The sequence below is a fragment of the Monopterus albus genome, unplaced genomic scaffold, assembly GCF_001952655.1.
Source record: "Monopterus albus unplaced genomic scaffold, M_albus_1.0 scaffold131.1, whole genome shotgun sequence".
In the NCBI taxonomy this organism is placed as follows: Eukaryota; Metazoa; Chordata; class Actinopteri; order Synbranchiformes; family Synbranchidae; genus Monopterus; species Monopterus albus.
In genome coordinates, this window is record NW_018128011.1 from 1 (window position 1) to 18,658 (window position 18,658).

At 40.3% G+C, this 18,658-nt stretch overlaps 2 protein-coding genes across 2 annotated transcripts; both read right to left on the reverse strand.

The window, feature by feature from the left end:
- Window positions 1–94: 94 nt before the first annotated feature.
- On the reverse strand, window positions 95–8,169 carry LOC109967529 (NACHT, LRR and PYD domains-containing protein 12-like). The gene is made up of 10 exons (XM_020613170.1): window positions 8,062–8,169; window positions 7,136–7,438; window positions 7,000–7,035; window positions 3,840–5,709; window positions 3,540–3,713; window positions 2,746–2,919; window positions 2,005–2,178; window positions 1,745–1,918; window positions 1,596–1,642; window positions 95–1,172 (listed from the first exon to the last, which is right to left on the reverse strand). The coding sequence occupies exons 2-10, from the start codon at window positions 7,434–7,436 to the stop codon at window positions 640–642; spliced, it is 3,483 nt and encodes a 1,160-aa protein (XP_020468826.1). The 5' UTR covers window positions 7,437–7,438; window positions 8,062–8,169; the 3' UTR covers window positions 95–639.
- A 1,481-nt stretch (window positions 8,170–9,650) lies between these two features.
- On the reverse strand, window positions 9,651–17,726 carry LOC109967530 (growth hormone secretagogue receptor type 1-like). The gene is made up of 8 exons (XM_020613171.1): window positions 17,639–17,726; window positions 17,116–17,244; window positions 16,066–16,241; window positions 15,073–15,324; window positions 14,454–14,685; window positions 12,924–13,033; window positions 12,417–12,521; window positions 9,651–9,722 (listed from the first exon to the last, which is right to left on the reverse strand). Exons 1-8 carry the CDS (start codon window positions 17,724–17,726, stop codon window positions 9,651–9,653), a joined length of 1,164 nt encoding a protein of 387 aa, XP_020468827.1.
- Between the last annotated feature and the right edge of the window lie 932 nt (window positions 17,727–18,658).

The following is an 18,658-nucleotide window of genomic DNA, read 5'->3' on the forward strand; positions in this document are numbered from 1 at the left end:
TGTAACATAATGAATATGGCTGCAAACCACTTGAAAATCATAAAACAGGGAAGTGTTTTGATCCAAGTAAAGGATTTTTATTGTGTACTGTTGCTTTGTCATGAAAAGAAAATACATACAAACTTCCAAAAGCAATTATATTCACTGTTAAGTAATATTAATTTCGTCCTGAGTGTACTGCTGGAGCTGCTTCGTTCTCTCAGCAGTCTGTGCTATATTCTTCAGCTCAGCCTCATATTCCTCCACTTTAAGCTGTTCCTCATGCCTTAATTTTTCCTCCACGATGGTCTCATTGATGCGGCGAACCATCATGTTGTTTTCCCTGATCCTCTGAGCTTTTTGTTTTTGTCGTTCTAGAAACAACCTGTCAGACTCCTGAGACCTTCTGCTCTCTCGCTCTGCTTTCACCCTCTGCTCTGCTCTGCTGGAGGTATCAAACAGTCTCCCTGTTTGATACCTGTCTTGTTGTTAACCTGCTTTGTTTTGTTCCTGCTCCAACTAAGCCTTGCCCTTTATTGCCTTCACCCCTTTTATCTGGACTATCACTGCGCACACGGAACTGTTACCTCCGGACCTACACCATTCTTCATCAGACTACTATTCACCAGCCATGTCGGTGTTCTTGTGTAGTCATTTCCTCTACAGGGATAGTGAGCACTCTAATCCAATCCAGAAGCCAGGATAGAGGGGTTCGGTGAACCTTGAGTAGAAGGTGTGTAGGTGAGTCAGTGTGTCAGTTGGTGTGTCAGAGGAGACCCTGTAGAAAGACAGAGTACCAGCAGGCCAGTCCAGATACACTGCTATTCTGGTGGAATCAGTAGGGTGGTACCACGGGGTAAGTCCAGTGTTGTTATGCAAAATACCGTAGCCATCATTATGGCACTCCAAAATCCAGGACTTTTCATTCTGTCCAAGACAGCAGTCAGCACCTTCTCCGCTTCTGCTGATTCCTCTGTAAGTCACTGCAACCAGAATCCTTCCATCCCACTCCACTTCCCAGTAACAACGACCGGTCAGACCCTTTTTACACAGCACCTGATAACAGCCATCAAATCTCTCAGAATGAACTGGATATGGCTGCTCCTCGCTCCCTCGTGTCACTCTTCTGTTTCCGTCAGACAGGATGAGGACTCTGTGTGCTGTGTTTGGGTCCAGTGTGAGTTCACAGGCATCTGACAGAGAGAACCAGTCAGCATACAAGCAGCTGTTTTCTGTTACCAGTGGTGGAAGTACAGGTATAGGTTTATAATTTGAAGTACTTTGCATACTGCTGGGTAGCTTGTTAATTTTCCACCAGAGCTCAGTGAAGTCTTATAATTACTCTGTAATTTTTGTATTAATCTGGTTCTGAAAAGTAGCTAGTAACTAAAGTTAGAAAATAAATCTAGTGGAGTAAAAGTACAACATTTGTCTCTAAAATGCAATAAGGTCAAAATATGAAGTAGCAAAAAATCTAAATACTCAAAGTACAGAGTAAGCAGTAAGCAGTTACTTCCCACCACTGCTTTTTACTGTTTATGTATGACCTATGAACATATCATTCATGAACTTTCAGGAGACTTAAATGTGATCTATACAACTAAAAAGAAACCTACACTTCTTCAGACCAGATTTCAGCCAGCACTCTCCACCAGGTTCAACCCTTGAAAAAGATAGGATTGAAACAATTTATTACTTTATCAATGAAGGACTTACAGACCATATGTGTGATCTGTCAGCTGCCCCAGCTGTTGGCTTTCCATACCTGAGAGTGTCCAGTCTCCACTGTGGATCTTTCAGTCCAGCAGACAGGACCATCACTCCCAAGTCTCCTGGATGATTGTAGCTCAGGTCCAGCTCTCTTAGATAGGACGGGTTGGAGCTCAGAGCTGAGGCCAGAAAAGAACAGCCTTCCTCTGTGACCAGACAACCTGACAGCCTACACACCCGCACACACGGTTATGATTTTGTTTTTGCCCATTTTCACCACAATTTTTTACCATTTATGAATTCAAAAATTCTAACCTGAGGGTTTCCAGTCTACAATGTGGACTCTCCAGTCCAGTGGAGAGTATCTTAACTCCTGAATCCTGCAGGTCATTATTACTCAGGTCCAGCTCTTTCAGACAAGATGACTGTAAGCTGAGAACTGAGGCCAGTCCTTCACAGCTCAGCCATGACAGGTTGCACACATTCAGCCTTAAAGAACATGGAAATAGATGAAAATTGGACATTGCCATTTCTGATAAGTTAAAACTATTATTAAAAATGATGGCATGAATCTGTTTCTGCTTTGCTGTGGTGCTGTAGCTCACTATGATATTAAAGGGTCAGTTGATCCAAATGGGAAAAAATCTAATGTGCTTTGAAATGTATTTTTTGCTGTATTTTACCAGATCTTAAAATATCTATCCATGTTGCTACTATCACACAACAGTGGGGCTGAATGTGTTTGTGGTAGATTTGTTATATTTTATTATAAATCCAACTGCTGTTCCAAAATGAAAACAGAGAAATAGTAAATATACTCAGATGGCAGTCTGTTAGGTAGACCTGGCTATAACAAATTCAGTCTTGTACAATAGTCCTGCAATAAATTATTCCATTATGAACAGAATTAATGAACATATCATTCTACAGTTGGGTTAAGTAGGTTAGTTCAGGTTAATTAGAACAAATTACAAATTAGTGTGAATCCTTCTGAACTTAATTGTTTTCTTAAATTAACCATTCTTCGTTATAGTGCTCACAGCATTGGACTCTGACCTGAGAGATTCCAGTTTGCAGTACTGACTCTCAAGTCCAGCAGAGAGCAGCTTTGCTCCGGTATCCTGTATGTTGTTGTTACTCAGGTCCATCTCTTGCAGTTTAGAGGACCCGGAGCTGAGAACTGATGCCAGAGCTTCACAGCTTCTCTCTGAGAGGTTACAGTCCCTCAGCCTAAAAAAGGTGATGAAAACAAAGAGTTTTCCAAATACATGGGGATCTTTAGCAGTAGGCTTTTGCGTGCGGAAAGTTTTATTCAAATCTGCATTCCCTTACGAACATATTAAGTGGTGGACAAGGGCACAATAACACACACTCAAATTACCTTAATATGGTAAACTGTGCAGTGGTGGTCCGGTATGGTTTTAGCAACATGTCAAACTTGTTAACTAATTTGAAAAGGCACCATGTCAATGCGAAAAATCACTGCTACAAGGGAAAAACGAGCGTAGCAGAAACGCTGCCTCCTTCATTGTTTCAACAGCCTTTCCCTTGTTATTGGAACCCCTATTAGTAGTAGTCTGCAGCAGCATTGTATTTTTTATTCTATTTTATTCTTGTATAAAAAGTTTATAATAACCGACACAAGCAATTTTATGACATGCATTTTCTCGTGCTGTACCAAAAATGAACCGAACTGTGATTTGTTTGCACCCTTACAGCCCTAATATGGGCTCGCCACAACAAATACAAAAGCAGCAAACAGACTGAATAAAATGCAAGGAAGTCAGTCATGGCAACATTAGATTCTTTTTCTTTTTTTTTGAAACCACAGTGAAATAAAATGAGCTGACTTGAGTGATTCCAGTTTGCAGTGAGGATTTTCCAGTCCTTCACAGAGCTTTATCACTCCTTCATCATCAGGGTTGTTGTTGCTCAAGTCCAGTTCTCTCAGATTAGATTGTTTGGAGCTGAGAACTGAGGCCAGAACTTCAAAGCTTCCTTCATGCAGATCACAGCCACTCAGCCTGATAAAAATGAAAAGAGGAGGACAAGACTTTTGAACAAACTTTCATTTTTTTTCCATAAAATGCAACATTTGATATTATCATTGTAATAAATCTAACAATAAATCTTGTAATACATCTACCTACAGGTATGTAACAGAGGCCTGAAACACTGGCAGCAGTCTGTGAAAACCTTCCTCCGAGCCATGGCATTTCTTCAGGTCAAACACATCATGATCTCTTTCCGATGAGAGTAAGATGAAGACCAGAGCTGACCACTGAGCGGGAGACAGATATTTTTTAGAAATACTTCCAGAACTCAAGTACTGTTGTACTTCTTCCTCTACAGAATGATCATTCAGCTCGTTCAAACAGTGTAACAGGTTGATGCCTCTTTCTGAATACAAACATTCTTTGAGCTTCATTTTGATGTACTGGATTGTTTCCTGATTGCTGCAGGAGCTTGTTGTTTTCTGTTTAAATAAGTCTGCCAGAAGCTCTTTATTGGTCTGCAATGACAGGCCCAACAGGAAACGAAGGAACAAGTCCAAGTGTCCCTCTTGATTATATAAGGCCTTGTCAATAGCAATTCTGTGGACCTCTGTTTCAGATATTTTGGAGAAAAGCCTCCCCAGACTTTCAGACTTTGGTTGCGACTGAACCATCACATTCTTGTTGCTGTTCATAAGCGAAAGCTCCACATAAAAAGCAGCCAGAAACTCCTGAATGGTCAGATGGACAAAACTGAACATCCTTCCCTTATCCTTGTCCTTCTTCCTCAAGCACTCTTTTTTAAAGATCTGTGTGAACACCCCAGAGTACAGAGAAGCTTCTTCAAGATCAATTCCACTGTCTTTTAGGTCTTTCTCATAAAAAATTAGGTTTCCCTTCTCCAGCTGGTTGAAAGCCAGTTTTGCGAGTGACTGGATGTACCGAATGCTCTTTTTTGCACCATACTTCTCTTTTGCCTGTCTCATCTGAAAAGCCAGGAATTCTGTGTACATCTCAGTCAGGTTCTTGGGCAGCTCTGCTCGATCACTGGTTTTCAGCACATCTTCCAGCACCACAGCCGTGATCCAACAGAAGACTGGGATGTGGCACATGATGTGAAGACTTTGTGATGCCTTAATGTGGGAAATGATTCTGGCAGTATGCTCATCATGACTAAATCTCTTGGTGAAGTACTCGTACTTCTGTGGGTCAGTGAATCCTCTCACCTCTGATACCATGTCGACAAAGTCTAGAGAGATCTGATTGGCTGCTGCAGGTCGTGTGGTTATCCAGAGACGAGCAGAGGGAAGCATAGTCCCATTAATGAGGCTCATTATTAGTCCTTCTACCCCCCTCGATTTTGTCACATCAGTAGCCTTTTTTTCTTTGGCGGTGAAGTCTAGTTGAAGACGGTTCTCATCTAGTCCATCGAACACAAACAGAAGTTTAAATTTACTCTTATCGTAGTTGGTGTTTCCTGACATCTGTAGCACTGTGAAAATGTAATTAAGAGTCTCCTCTTGGATGTCTTTGGTTTCCTTGATGCATTTGTGAATGAGCTTGGCAAGACAAAACTTTTTACCCCTCAGTAAATTCAGCTGGCGGAAGGTGAAGGGGAACACAAGATGCAGATCATGATTGGTTCTTCCTTCAGCCCAGTCTAGGATGAACTTGTGCACAAGAAATGTTTTCCCAATTCCTGCGATCCCGTTGGTTAGCACTGTCCTTATGGGTCTGTATTTCCCTGAAGGGTGTTTGAAGATTTCACTGGGTTTGATTGCTGTCTCTGTTCTAACTCGCTTCTTTGATGCCTCCTCAAGCTGCCTGACTTCATGTTGCCTGTTAATTTGCATGTCGCCTCCATCTGTGATGTAGAGCTCTGTGTAGACTTCATCCAGAAGTTTCTTATCCTCCATATCTGACATTCCTTCTTTTATACACATAAAACAGTTCTGAAGATTAGATTGGAGTGTTCGCTGGTATGATGCGATTGGCTGTGGAGGCTTCGGTACTGGCACCAGCAAATCTGTGTAGAACACAGTAACACAAGAGAGAGCAGACAGGTGATAATCTTATTAAAATAAAGACCATTTCAAACACAAAAAGCCCTTTGTTGCAAAACAAACTTCAACTTTCTTAATAAGGTGGTGTAATGTTTTTCACTGAAAATCGTAAGAAAAAACTGGAGAATCCTTGTTTCAAGTGTGATTAAACCCAGTTCCTAGAGACCAAAGTCTATGCCAAAAGGTTGTGTATGCAGCATGTCGCCCAGCCATGTCTACAAGCAAAAGTGTTTCCAACTGCTTTGAAAGGTAGCTCAAAAAGCTTAAAGTCATGAAGAGGAGTGAGAATCAACAAATCATACAGATAAGAATAACAATGCACACTTTTCCATGGGCTCCCCTTGTGCTTGGTTAAAGACAAAAAGTGTATTCAACCCTTCTTAATCTCACATCTCTGTACACCTGCCGAGCTGTGTTAGAAACTTACAACATGACTAAGAGTCTACAGCCATGGTAACAGCTCTGGAGACTGTACTTAGGCACAGAGGTGTTTTGAGTTGCTGCTAACACTCTAATGACAAGCAGATGCATGTTTACTATTATCAGACTCTTAGTTTAGCATGTTAGCATGCTAACATTAGCTGATTGGCAAAGGTGTAATGTAGGTCACCAACATGGTTACAGTTTATCCTGGAGACATGATTTGTACCAAATTTCATGTTAATCCATCCAATAGTTGCATTTCTACTGAAAAAAAATCCACCTTCTGGGGAAATTAGAGGAAAAGCCAGAGGATCTCCAAAGTTATTCGGACACTCCACCAGTCAAATGTTTGGACACACTTTTCCAAACTTACAATACAATTTGTGCCAAACCATATAGAAAATGTTAAGGTATTTCACAGGATATATGAAAGAGTAGAAGAAAAGTCGGAATCATCCTCTGAGGACCTTGGATGTCTTGGTAATCCACACAGTTGTTATTGAGGTACTTTATATATTAATTGAAAATATGAACTAGAAACATAGACTATATTACCCCATACATATTAACCTATTATTAATTTTGAATATACCTTGGAAATTAGATGACTGTTTCTTCTTTGACACTGATTCAAACCCCTCCCCAATCCTTGTCATTCACTTATTTTTGAGGAATTTTAAAAATATATCAACACAGAGAAAAGGGCTGCCCTCACCCTATTATCTAGTAAAACAGACTGAAATAAACCCCTAATCATTTTAATACATGTATTAAATGGACAGTGATGACAAGAAAATCAACTCAGCAGCACCAGTTTATAAAAGCTTTACCTTCAGTTTGACTAGTCCCCACATCACTAATATCCACTGCAATAAAGAGAAAGATAGACAGGAAGGTCACATGAGCTTCAATACAAGCGGTCGACAGTTATTGCAAATCTTATAACTTTACCTTCCCAGAATCTACCTTTAGGTTCTGAGGTGACTGGTAAGAGCTGCACAAGATCATTTCTGTTGATCTTTATTAAAATCTTTCTGGTCACCTCCAGAGCTCCATAAGGGCTATAGATCTGTATCATCTGATCAACGATGTCCTGTCTGTCTGCCTTCTCCAGCTGGGCCGCAGGGATGGCTGATGAGACTTCAAGATGTGGTAGGATTGTGTGCATGATGTCCGCCTGATGGAGGAACCATTTCAACTGCTTGAATTCCTGCTCCCTCAAATCCTCCAGAGTTACCCACAGCTTCTCCTTAAGCAAGGTCATCATGGCTGGTATAATGAGCAGACATTTTGCTTTTACTTCACAGTCAATTATGCAGTTTCCAATTTGAAGATTTAGTAGAAATAATTCATTCCATCTTGTAAATGGAAGAGGTTTAGATATCTATTGCCAGGAAATAATTTGGCTGGCACATTACAAAACTGCATGATGTATTTGGTAATGCACTACTGCATATACCTTTCAGCAACAGCACAACCTAACATTAACCACATGTTGTCATAGGACTATAATGTGTTAAAGCATCAGCCTCGCAGTTGCACAGTTGCTTTTACTATTAGAAAACACATAATTAAATAGAATAATCTGGTCAAGTATCCTGCCTTTATTAAACTTAACACATTAAGTTTTTGTCAAGACTGTCAAAGAGGTGCTGAATCAGCACTGATCATTTGTGGTGGTGTTGTCATTGCACTTTCCTGAATATTGTTTCTAGAAACTAACAATGAAAAAAATATAAAAAGAAATTGCAAGAAAAGTCAAGGCATCTTTGAAAACAACATTTCTACTGTGAAACATTTGCTTTAGACACAAATGGAGTAGCATTGTATCATAAATATACATTACTCCACCCAGTCAACAATCAACATAAGGCACCTTCATGTCAACTCACCCTCATCTTCAGTTTTAAAGTTAGGTGTTGAATCTTACATTTGAGAACGTTTATTCCATCATGTCAAAATCTGGGATATCCACTGTGTTGTTGATCTCTCTCACCTTTGCAGTCTGAGGGGGTAAAACAGCAAATCTGACCTTGCCCATGCTGAGTCACTGCAGACGAGTCATTAAAGTCCAAGTATATTCATTAAATTAAACACTGTACACTTAACTTATACTGGCTAAGATACAGAGAAGGGTGTAGTGCACTGAGAAATTATGAGGAATACACACCATACGCAGTACAGAACTCTTGCAAAAGAGGCTGCAATAAGTATTTTGTCTCAGTGTGATTTGTTTCAGTTAGCTAATATAACTATGTGAGAGTTAATACATGATCAAAGTTCATGTTTACTGGGGAGTGGTAGCCAGCACCAGTCAATTTAAGAAACCTAATAAAATGTTGCTCTGCTTGTCTCTGGATTTGTCCTCAAAAAAGACTAATGGCAAAAACAAAGTAGACATATAAAAACAGTAAATCCTGTAATAGATCATTTCTCATAAACTTTAAGAACCTTAAGATGGAAGAAAAAAACACCTACTGTACCCTCTGATCTGTACTGCAGAGTTACAAATACTGGATTCTTAGAGGTAGTTCGTTTCACAGCAGTGGGGGATGGTCAAAAGAACAAAAACTCCAGTATTGCATGAATACTTGTTTCGCAACATGTTACTTTACTGGGCAGGCTGGGAAGAAAAATCTCTCTTGTTGATGTTCTTGCTGCTGAATATCTGCTATCAAACTGACAACTTTTGAGGAAAGAAATATGTTCATTTCCAATAAGCATGTGAAAGACTTTAATTTTAATATATGTTGCCGTAACAGAACGTGCTCTTGCCTTCAAACAGGCCAATGATTTCATGGCAAAGGAGGGTTTGAGGCTTTCTATAGGATGCTATTAAAGCTATTAAAGTTGAAAAAGAGCTATAAAACATTACATGGAGTTTAATGATTTACTAGTCCAGCAGTTGCTCAGCTCAATGTGTCTGTGATATGTGGGAGAGCCAGTTTACCAGAAACAACTTTACTTCCCTATAGGAGTAAATGTACAGGTTTTACAGCCCAACATCTCTTGGTCAATGTTGCTGTGCAAAATGCTGTTTATAGAGATTTTTTGTAATTGTCAGATTTTAGATCCAGACAACAGGTAAACAAAAGTAGATTTGTCATTTCCAGCTGGTCATTTTTGATTTTATTGTCTAAAATGACCACTTTTACTAACAGATTTGATCACCTTTAGCTACCTAGCAAGCTCATCAAACTAGGGACTACTAATAAGCCACAAAATGAGAAACAAGATGCAATACAATCACAAAGATATGAAAACCAAAAAAGGGACAGCGATGTTGTTCCTGCATTGCAGATAGGGGTAGTTAGTCCCGTTTAAAGGTAACCTGTAATCCCACAAGGTAACATGGTATGATCTCTGCCCCACTTTGGAAGTAATGCTGGTTTTGATTAGCACTGCACTGTATACAGATAGCTATGTAGGAGAAAAATGTACTGTTTGGGTCATCAGGTTTTCCATCTATCATCTATACCACTTATTCCTCAATAGGGTCGCAGAGGGGCTGCAGCCAATCCCAGCTGACATTGGCCAAGAAGCGGAGTGCACCCTGAACAGGTCACCAGTCTATCACAGGGCTGACATGTAGACAAACAACCACACACACTCACACTCACTCGTATGGGCAATTTAGAGTCGCCAGTCAACCTAAGCTGCATGTCTTTGAACTGTGGAAGGAAGCGGAGTACCCTGAGAGAACCCATGCAGGAACAGAGAGAACATGCAAACTCCACACAGAAAGGCCCCGGGTTGGCCCAGGCTCTCACTCCAGAACCTTCTTGCTGTGAGGCAACAGCACTAACTACTGCGCTGCTGTGTCACCTCCAATCAGGTTTTGAAGATGGTAAATATAACAAGGGGGTGATGGGTCCAAGAGGAGTTTAAGGAGAGCAGAGAGGCCAGGGTGGAACCGGGCCTGCATGGCTAGAGAGTTACAGCGTGGTGGTGAACTCTCTCAGCTGCCTCACAGCCAGTCTTCCTGTTGGCCACTGAGCAATTTGAGCCACAATTTTTATTTTCATTTACTTTTATATCTGCTGAGCCACCCCATACTACCCCTGCCCCTGAACTGGTGTTAGGATGGGGTTAGGTTTGCACTTAAGAGCAATGACATTACAACTTTTTAGGTGAAGCTCACCTGAATCACATATGACCAGACACGGGAATTCATTTTCCAGGATGAAATGTTTTGCTCTCTGATTTCTGTACAAGATACTGAGTCTTATCTCACTACTGTAAGTTGTTTATTCCTGCAGCAGTAAATAAATATAACCAAAGATTGTACAGAAAACAGTTTTACAGAATGATTTCATGTTGAAAAGACTCTAAGCATTACACAAATATGGTAGGTCCTCCAGTTATGTTAACGGCATGTTACAAAGTGTGAGGTAATAACAGTCATATAGTAACTATAATGTGAGCTCCACTGCCAACGAAACAAAATGTGAGACATTACAACCATAATATCAAAAACAAAGGAGATATTTATTTATATTGTACAGTCTGAGTAACCTACAGATTAAAAAAAAATCATTTTTATACTCATATGATTTGGAGTCTATTTCAAATATACCATACGTATTTCTTAAAAAAAAAAAGACCTAATTTTATGGCAAAAATGACCTGGATCACCAGCACAATCAAATCAATCGTCCTGTAGCTTGAGGCCAGTGTGTCCACCACACTCCAGGAAATCTATTGTTCACTGTGTCCTGCTGACTAACAGGGGTGAAAACACAGCCTCCTTCACAGATGTGATAAAACCTCAACTGTGAATCAGATAAAGGCATTTATAATTTATATCATTATCTGACACCACAGTACACATAATACAATATATATTACATCAGAACACATCAGCCTGTATGAAACTACATGAATCAAAATGATAGCCCTGTTCTGTTTGTCTGTGTGTGTACGTGCATGTGCATCTGTGAGTGTGCATGCATATTTTGAGCAAGCCACTGTTATTGTGTATAAATATACATATTGTGGAAGGTTCCACATTTAAAATACACAGCTCTTCAGAGTTTTCTTAGCCCCACTGTAAAAAATATTAAGTTCAAATATTTTCACTGAGCTGAAATAACTGCAATGTTGCATGTTTATACAAATGGTCAGTTTTAGCTCATGTTTTCTATATTTTCCTAATCCTAATATATTCACATACTATATGTGTTAAAGCACAGCATCTTCTGCTATTAATACAGTGTAAGAAACGAAGGATATATGAACTTACTAGAAAAGGGCAACGCTCAGAAGCTATCATGGGGTTTCAGTTGTCAGAATTAGCCAAATCAAGTGAGTTTGTCCTGGCGGTTGTGTGGGTGTTTTGTCCAGTAAACCTAACTTGCTATGGCTTAACACTGACCAGGGAAACACAAAGAGGGCATTTTGTACTAAAGAACACAATTTTGGATGATACCTTTTTGATTAGATTGCTAACTAGCTTCAGCTGAACTCTCAAATTTATTTTTGACAGTCTTTGTTCTTAAAACAAAGACTGCATTTTGGATTTTACATCTGAGTCAACTTTTTCTTGACATTTTGACAAGCAATAGCACACAGGAACAACTAATAACATAAATAGCAAATGTAAGCCAGATTGTCAGGCTGCATAACGCAATGACCCCACTGGTACAGCTACAGTAAATGGAGCCATTATTAAAATTATTAGCTAGACCTTTTGTCAGACAAGTCAAAATGACTACTGTGCTTTAAAGACACAGTCCAGGGCCAAGAATAAATAAATAACAGGGTAGTGCTAAAAGCAAGGGTTAAAACAAAAACCTGCTGTTACTCTCAAGTTCACTGACATGTCTTGTAATAGACTGTGTAACAGGACTAATTCATGTTTTCTGAGTAATGTTGCTAACATCAGCAGAAAAGCATCAGTTAATTGAACACAACAGAAATGTCCTCATCAATGTATGCATTAGATTCTTTTAACTCAATACAATCTCATTATACTCTAACTGAATGTGTTTGTATGTTGCATGGCCATGGCTTTTGCAGTACCACTAACAACCACCAGCTTTTTTATTTACCTGTACCAAGATGTTGCTTTATTTAAAAAAGCTGCAGTGTGTTTAACCGATCCTTTCTTTTTTCATGCTCTGTGTGCACCCATTTCTGCACATATTACATTTTGCCCTTACAAGGTGGTCGTGGAGTGCCGCCCTGTGAGTGTTGTGTGCACTTGATGAGACTGTGTGTGACAGTGTGTGTGCATGAGGCTGTGTACAGCATGTCTATATCTGGCAGACATCAGGTTGTACAGTAAAGGATTGACAGCAGCACTGAGGTAGAAGAGGACAGAGGACACTAGATTGAAATACTGAGACAGGTAGTAGAAAAAAAGGGCATCAGGGTCTGTGTATGTATTGTTGAAGCGTGTGTCATTGTGCGTGCTATCAGCATATAGGTCGGTGAGCATCACAGCAGATGTGTGAGAAGGTATGCTTGTAACGGTGTTTGCATGTTGCCCTCTAGTGTGTGATATAATCTGGTCTGTGCTCATATTGCCAGAATGTGTGCCCCCGTCAGTGTGAATTTCACCTTTTGTGTCTGCATCAGTGTGTGTATTGAGTTTGACTCTGGTCTTTGCACAGATGTCACAGAATATTTCACTGCTGTTTGTGTCAGTGTGTTCACTCTTGGAGAGAGTTGTGAAGTGCATGGGTTTGCTAACAGTGTGTATGTTGACTTCTCTGTTATCAGAGAGGGTGTCATTTCCTAAGTGTGAGTGTATGTTCATGTAAGTTTCCTGTGTGTCAATAGCGGTGCTCAGAGAAAAAGAGAATATGGTCCGACCAACATGAAAGGGCAGCCAGCACAGGACAAACGCCAAGACAATCACTCCTGGAGATGATACAGAGACAGAGAGCCAGGGTGGGGAGAAAAACACAGGAGGAGGACATTAAAATCATCACTAACTGAATGAAAGTCATTCCACTATTAAACACAGATGAGAATTCTGTATTAGGTTTGTGTAAAGTTCTTAATAACTACCAACTAGATTCAAACCAGTGCTTTTCTAAATCAGGTTGCATCATTAAGACATAAATCTACTATGCCTAATTTCTTTTCAGCTGCTAGAGGATCTAATGAGATTTACACCCTAAACCACTTCTTACTGCTTTTTGGCACTCCCGTTCTGTTTCCTAAAAGTGGGAAACATATGAGATGCACAGAGTTTTCAGTAGAATATACACTGGTGTCAGTATTTGGCAACCAGAGCAAGAGGTCGTAGTAGGGAAGGGAGAATGTCCATGCTAGGAAGTGGCAGGGGTGGATGGCGGGTCAAACAAACACTGAACCTTCCCACAGGATAGCAGAGTTCACCTCCCATGAAGTGTTTTTCAGTCAGTGAGTGTTTTAAGCCAAGCAATGATATTTTCCTTAACATAGCCACATTGTTTTTGTGTAGTGACGGAAGTGGGCTAACACTGCTCTGTAATGAAAACCCCAAGCATCTTATACGGATGTCAAAGGCACCCTTTAGCGTTAGTATGAGACGCAAAAGGTACTTGACAAAATGTCTGTATTTGATGCCCTGGGAATGAGAATGTGTTGAGCTATGACATGAACTATTGTACAAAATGCAGCCTCCATTCTGAAGTTAGCGTTAGCTGAATAATAAATGCATTTGTCAATCCAGTAGAACACTCTGGTTACTGCTAATGCTACACAAAGCTCAAATTGCTCCCAAATTAAAATCATGTTAATTCAATTCAAAGGTAAAATCATGACCATACTAGCTGGCTAATATTAGGTTAGCTTTAAATGCTTACATATCCAGAAGAACAGCTGAAAGACATCACATCCTGTCCCATTTTCACTTTATTTATCAGACAGTCTTAGTTAATGCCTCTTTAAAAAATAGTTTAACAGTCTTCAGTAAACTAGTCATTAGACAGTTACTAAAATAGCTAGTGCCACCCACTCAAAAGCATTTTACTAACTTTGGAAACAAAAATTAATTGTAGTATGACCTGACTAGCAGCTAACAGAAGCTACTAACATACTAAAGCAGTTACATAAGAAATAAAGCAGTCCAACAATATGTTAAACTGCCAGTCCTTTGTAAATGCACTTATTACTTTGGTTTGTTTGTATAGTATATGCACACTTTGAGAAGAGGTATTCACGCAGTTTAAAATGAAATTACATCAAATAATCACTAGCCACTGATGTTTGACAGCTAATTTAATTAACTATATGCCAGTTACAGCAATCAAGTACCCGAGGCTGTGTGTGTCAGACAGCGTGTGTTTCCTACCCAGCATTTTGACAGTGTGCCGCTGACTCTGGTCTTTACGGCTGCTTTGTGGACGGAGCCACAGTGTCCGTCCAATCAGGCTGTAGACCAGTCCCAGGATGCAGAATGGTACCAGGAAGTACAAGTTGGAGACAATCGTCATGGCTGACAGAAGACCAGAGGTGACAGCATAATGGGTGCAGCGGCACTCTCTCCTGTCAATCTTTTTGCTTTGACTTCCATCAACACCTTCCTCTCTTGCTCCTTCCTCATCTTCTTTCAATTTTTTTTGCCACGTTCTGTCAATGTCTGTTATTCCTACTTCTTCATCTTCATCCTCATCTGCTTGCTTTCCATCTTTCAATTCTCCTCCATGTCCTTGTTTGCTTTCATCTATTTCTCCTATTACTTGATTTCTCCCACTATTCTCTTTGGACCATTTTAACTGCCCAACTATTTCACCCCATACTTTTGTTCCATTTTCATCCCACTTTATTCCTTCCAAACCTCCATTCATCAAGGCCACATGTCCACTTCCTCCTTCACGTCCTCCCATCATAAATCCTCCCCGTTCTCCTTCCCTGCCTGTCCAGCCAATGTCTTCCCTCCATCCACTGAGCCCTAGATCCTCTCCTTCAACTTCATCTACTCCAACCATGACCAACACTGGTGCTGCGCTGATGATTGCACCAAGCCAGAGGCAGCCAATAAGAGCCCTAGTTCTGCGCCGTGTAACCATGGTCTTGGCAGTGATTGGCCAGCAGACTGCCAGATACCTCTCCAGGGAGAGGAAGGTGATGTGGAGTATGGTGCAGAAGGTGCAGCATTCTGAGAGGAACATGGTAAGCTTACAAGCAAGGTCTCCTAAGGGCCAGGGTGCGGGCCTCCAGAGCTGGGAGAGACAGAACAATGGTTTATCAAGAAAACATCTTCATTTTCACATTCATTCCACTTCATGGAAACACAACTGTCACAATCAGGTGTGCATGGGTCTTGTTTGAAGATGCACATTCTTAATTTACAAACCAATTTTTGAATTCTGATGACTTTGTTGATCCTTAGACATTTTTGTTTTTGAGCTTCATACATCAAGCAAACGCTTCTACTTTTTTGACTCAAATAGGTCTGGCAGGTGAACTTTAGAATAGAGGCATCATCTTAGAGGGCAAGAAAAATGCAGACAGAAAATTTGTACAAAAAGGGGAAAAGCCATTGATGTTAATGCATCTGCACAGCTTGTTGACTGAAAATGATGTTAACAGCACTGTCTCTACTGTTTGGTGAGGTCACAATAACAGCTATAAAGGAAATAGCCTGTAACCAGATACACTTAAATATCATTTGATCTTCAGTTGTTGTTCAACAGAGGAAATGATAGAAGAATGACATATAGCCTAAATACTCTGTGCATGACATGAAGCCTGAGTGTAAGAGAAGAAAACTTAATTTTGCTGCAGGGATTCTGAGGGAAAGGCAACAATGACTTGTTTAATCCATTGTAGCTGCACACCACTGTTCTCAATAGGAAGCATCTTCAGACAAAACATCACTATCTGGTCAAACCAGATAGTGCAGTACAAAAATGAGCATTAAATAAAAAGTGGACTTTGTGTGCGTGAATGGGGGCGTGCACCTTATATAGATCCAGAGGGAGAAGTAGGAGTATCAACAGATCACTGATAGCCATACTGCTCAGGTAGAGGTAGGTGGAGCTTCTCATGTGAGGACGGAGCCAAACCACCAGAATTGTTAGTATATTTCCAAGAAGGCCGAAGAGCATCAGTGGAATGTAAATCACAGTCACACACACTGGAAAATTAAATATTGATATGTTTTGATCAGAATCACTTTGTATTTATTTCAAGAATGTGTTGGCAAAGAACTGAACATGAAGAATAAAAAATTTTGAATTTTACTTCACGGAAATAATGTTAAATCTAGGGCACTCAATGAAATACTGCTTATTTCCTGAAAACATTCATAACCATCTAGGATGCCCACAGAAGTTACCCAGTGTGGTTCTTTGCCCGATAAAGGGTTAAGTCACAACGGTGCACAATGCATTCATGATTATTGCATAGTTTGATTGTGAAATACTAAAGGTGCAGTTTATTTTTGAGAGTTAGATAAGAAGATTGATACTCCTCTTGTACCTGTCCAGAAGATATTTTCTAGTTTTGGATTTTAAGTTCTGATATGTTGCTTTGTAACATACTATTGTATATGAGTACAAGCCTTTACTTAATATAATATATTAATTAATGAACATTTTGGAAAATTTGCCCATTAATTTTTTTATCAATAAATTCAGTAAGTCAGAAGCAATACAATCAAAATGATTAGCTTAACACAAAGACTGCAAACAGGGTGAAACACTAAGTTGTTTGTCAAAAAATGGCAACAACTATTCACCCTGTGCAACAAAACTACATGTGGTTTCATATTGGTTACATGCTAAACAAACAAATATGTCTACTAATGAGCTTTAGAGGTACTGGTGGGCAGATTTGGTTTCCTCTGGACAGAACTACTCTGTCCTACTACTAGAACTACTCCTTTCATTTTAAAGGTCAGAGGAAAAAGTCTCCTGTGCAGACACCATCATTTCCTTCAGTTGTTATTTATGTTTCATTTCTAAAATATCATGCATTATTATTTATTACCATTTCTGTTTTATACCCACCTAACTCAATCAATCCAAACTGAGATTCCAACTGGCACTCTTGGTTGGAGCAGTCCTGTGAGAAGCCTGATGCAGGGCCACAGTTTTCATCTTCACAGCCACTACCTATGTCTCCCAGCTCCATGAGCCCTGTGATGACACAGTGAGGGGTTGGACAGAAAAAGTGAGAGAGGAGAACTCAGTGGGGGAGTGTACTGTACACACACTGAGGTGACGCACTCTGATGGATTTCCTATGATCCTACGATCACAGCTTAAACTGAAGGAGATGGTCATGATGGACAAGTGCTGTCTAGGTAGAACAAATGAAAAAAATACATAGGAACACATTCACAAGAGATCACGTAAAAATGCACATTGTATAGTGTACATACATAAACAGACATGCATAGATACAGGATATGTCTTCTGAGGCAGTTAAACTCTATATGCAAGTCAGCAACCAGTGCCAGTGTGTATGTCTGTCCACCCAGTGCTTATTAGTGGTCACTCTGTATTAACACCAAGAAAACTGTTGTATACACATCCATCCATCCATCCATCTTCATCCACTTCCTCCAAGATCGGGTCGCAGGGGCAGTAGCCCGAGCAGAGCTTCCCCTGTATACACATGTTCGGTATAATCACAGTTAAGGGCCATTTATCAAAGGACTACAATTTGTTATTATTCGTGTGACACTGAAATCATCAGTATCACTGGAAATGGGTCAGTTAAAAAGTCAGCTAATCATTTTTACATCCACACACAAAAACAATCAACACTTAAAACTGTACATTTGTGTTTAGAGCTATAAAAATTGCACAGACACAGCCACTTGTGGTTTAACTGAAGGTAAAATTATATACTCACTGCTTCAGAGGGGCTTTGGTGCCTGGTGTATCTTTCTGCTGTGGAAACACATTTGTGCTTTGACTGTGACATACACACCTTATAACCTCGCCCTCATTTTCCCTCGCTCTCTCTCCCTCTCTCTCTCGCTCTCGCTGTCTCTTCTGTTTTTTACATTATGCCACTTTACAGTAATAGAATTTGGTCAGTAGGCCAACTGACCACAAGAACCAATAAAATAATTGCTTTATTACTTTTTCACCTTGGTAACTAACTTCTTTCCGAACATCACAAGTTTCCACCCCTGAGACTAATCTGATATTATCACATATTACATAAATACATATTCCATGAATAAATTGTTATTGATGCCGTTGTAGCTGGCTGAGATGTAGTTTTACAGTTACTTTATGTGCAGTTTAGTCCTATGAGTCATCCATCCATCCATCCATTTTCCTCCACTTATCCGGAACCGGGTCGCAGGGGCAGCAGTCTAAGCAAAGATGCCCAGACTTCCCTCTCTCCAGACACTTCCTCCAGCTCCTCCGGGGGAATGCCGAGGTGTTCCCAGGCCAGCCAAGAGACATAGTCCCTCCAGCGTGTCCTGGGTCTTCCCCGGGGCCTCCTCCCGGTTGGACATGCCCGGAACACCTCCCTAGGAAGGCGCCTAGGAGGCATCCGAAACAGATGCCCGAGCCACCTCAGCTGGCTCCTC

Coding starts and splice junctions, on each gene's coding strand:
- LOC109967529 (XM_020613170.1), bottom strand. CDS start 7,436: ATGATGACCTTGCTTAAGGAGAAGCTGTGGGTAACTCTGGAGGATTTG. Junction 2,920..3,539: donor TGCAAACTGGAATCACTCAA/GTCAGCTCATTT, acceptor CACCTTTTTTAG/GCTGAGGGACTGTAACCTCT. Junction 1,643..1,744: donor TGGAGACTGGACACTCTCAG/GTATGGAAAGCC, acceptor ATCTTTTTCAAG/GGTTGAACCTGGTGGAGAGT.
- LOC109967530 (XM_020613171.1), bottom strand. CDS start 17,726: ATGTGTATACAGGGGAAGCTCTGCTCGGGCTACTGCCCCTGCGACCCG. Junction 17,245..17,638: donor AGATGGATGGATGGATGGAT/GTGTATACAACA, acceptor GTGTCATCACAG/GGCTCATGGAGCTGGGAGAC. Junction 13,034..14,453: donor GCACACTGTCAAAATGCTGG/GTAGGAAACACA, acceptor TATCATCTCCAG/GAGTGATTGTCTTGGCGTTT.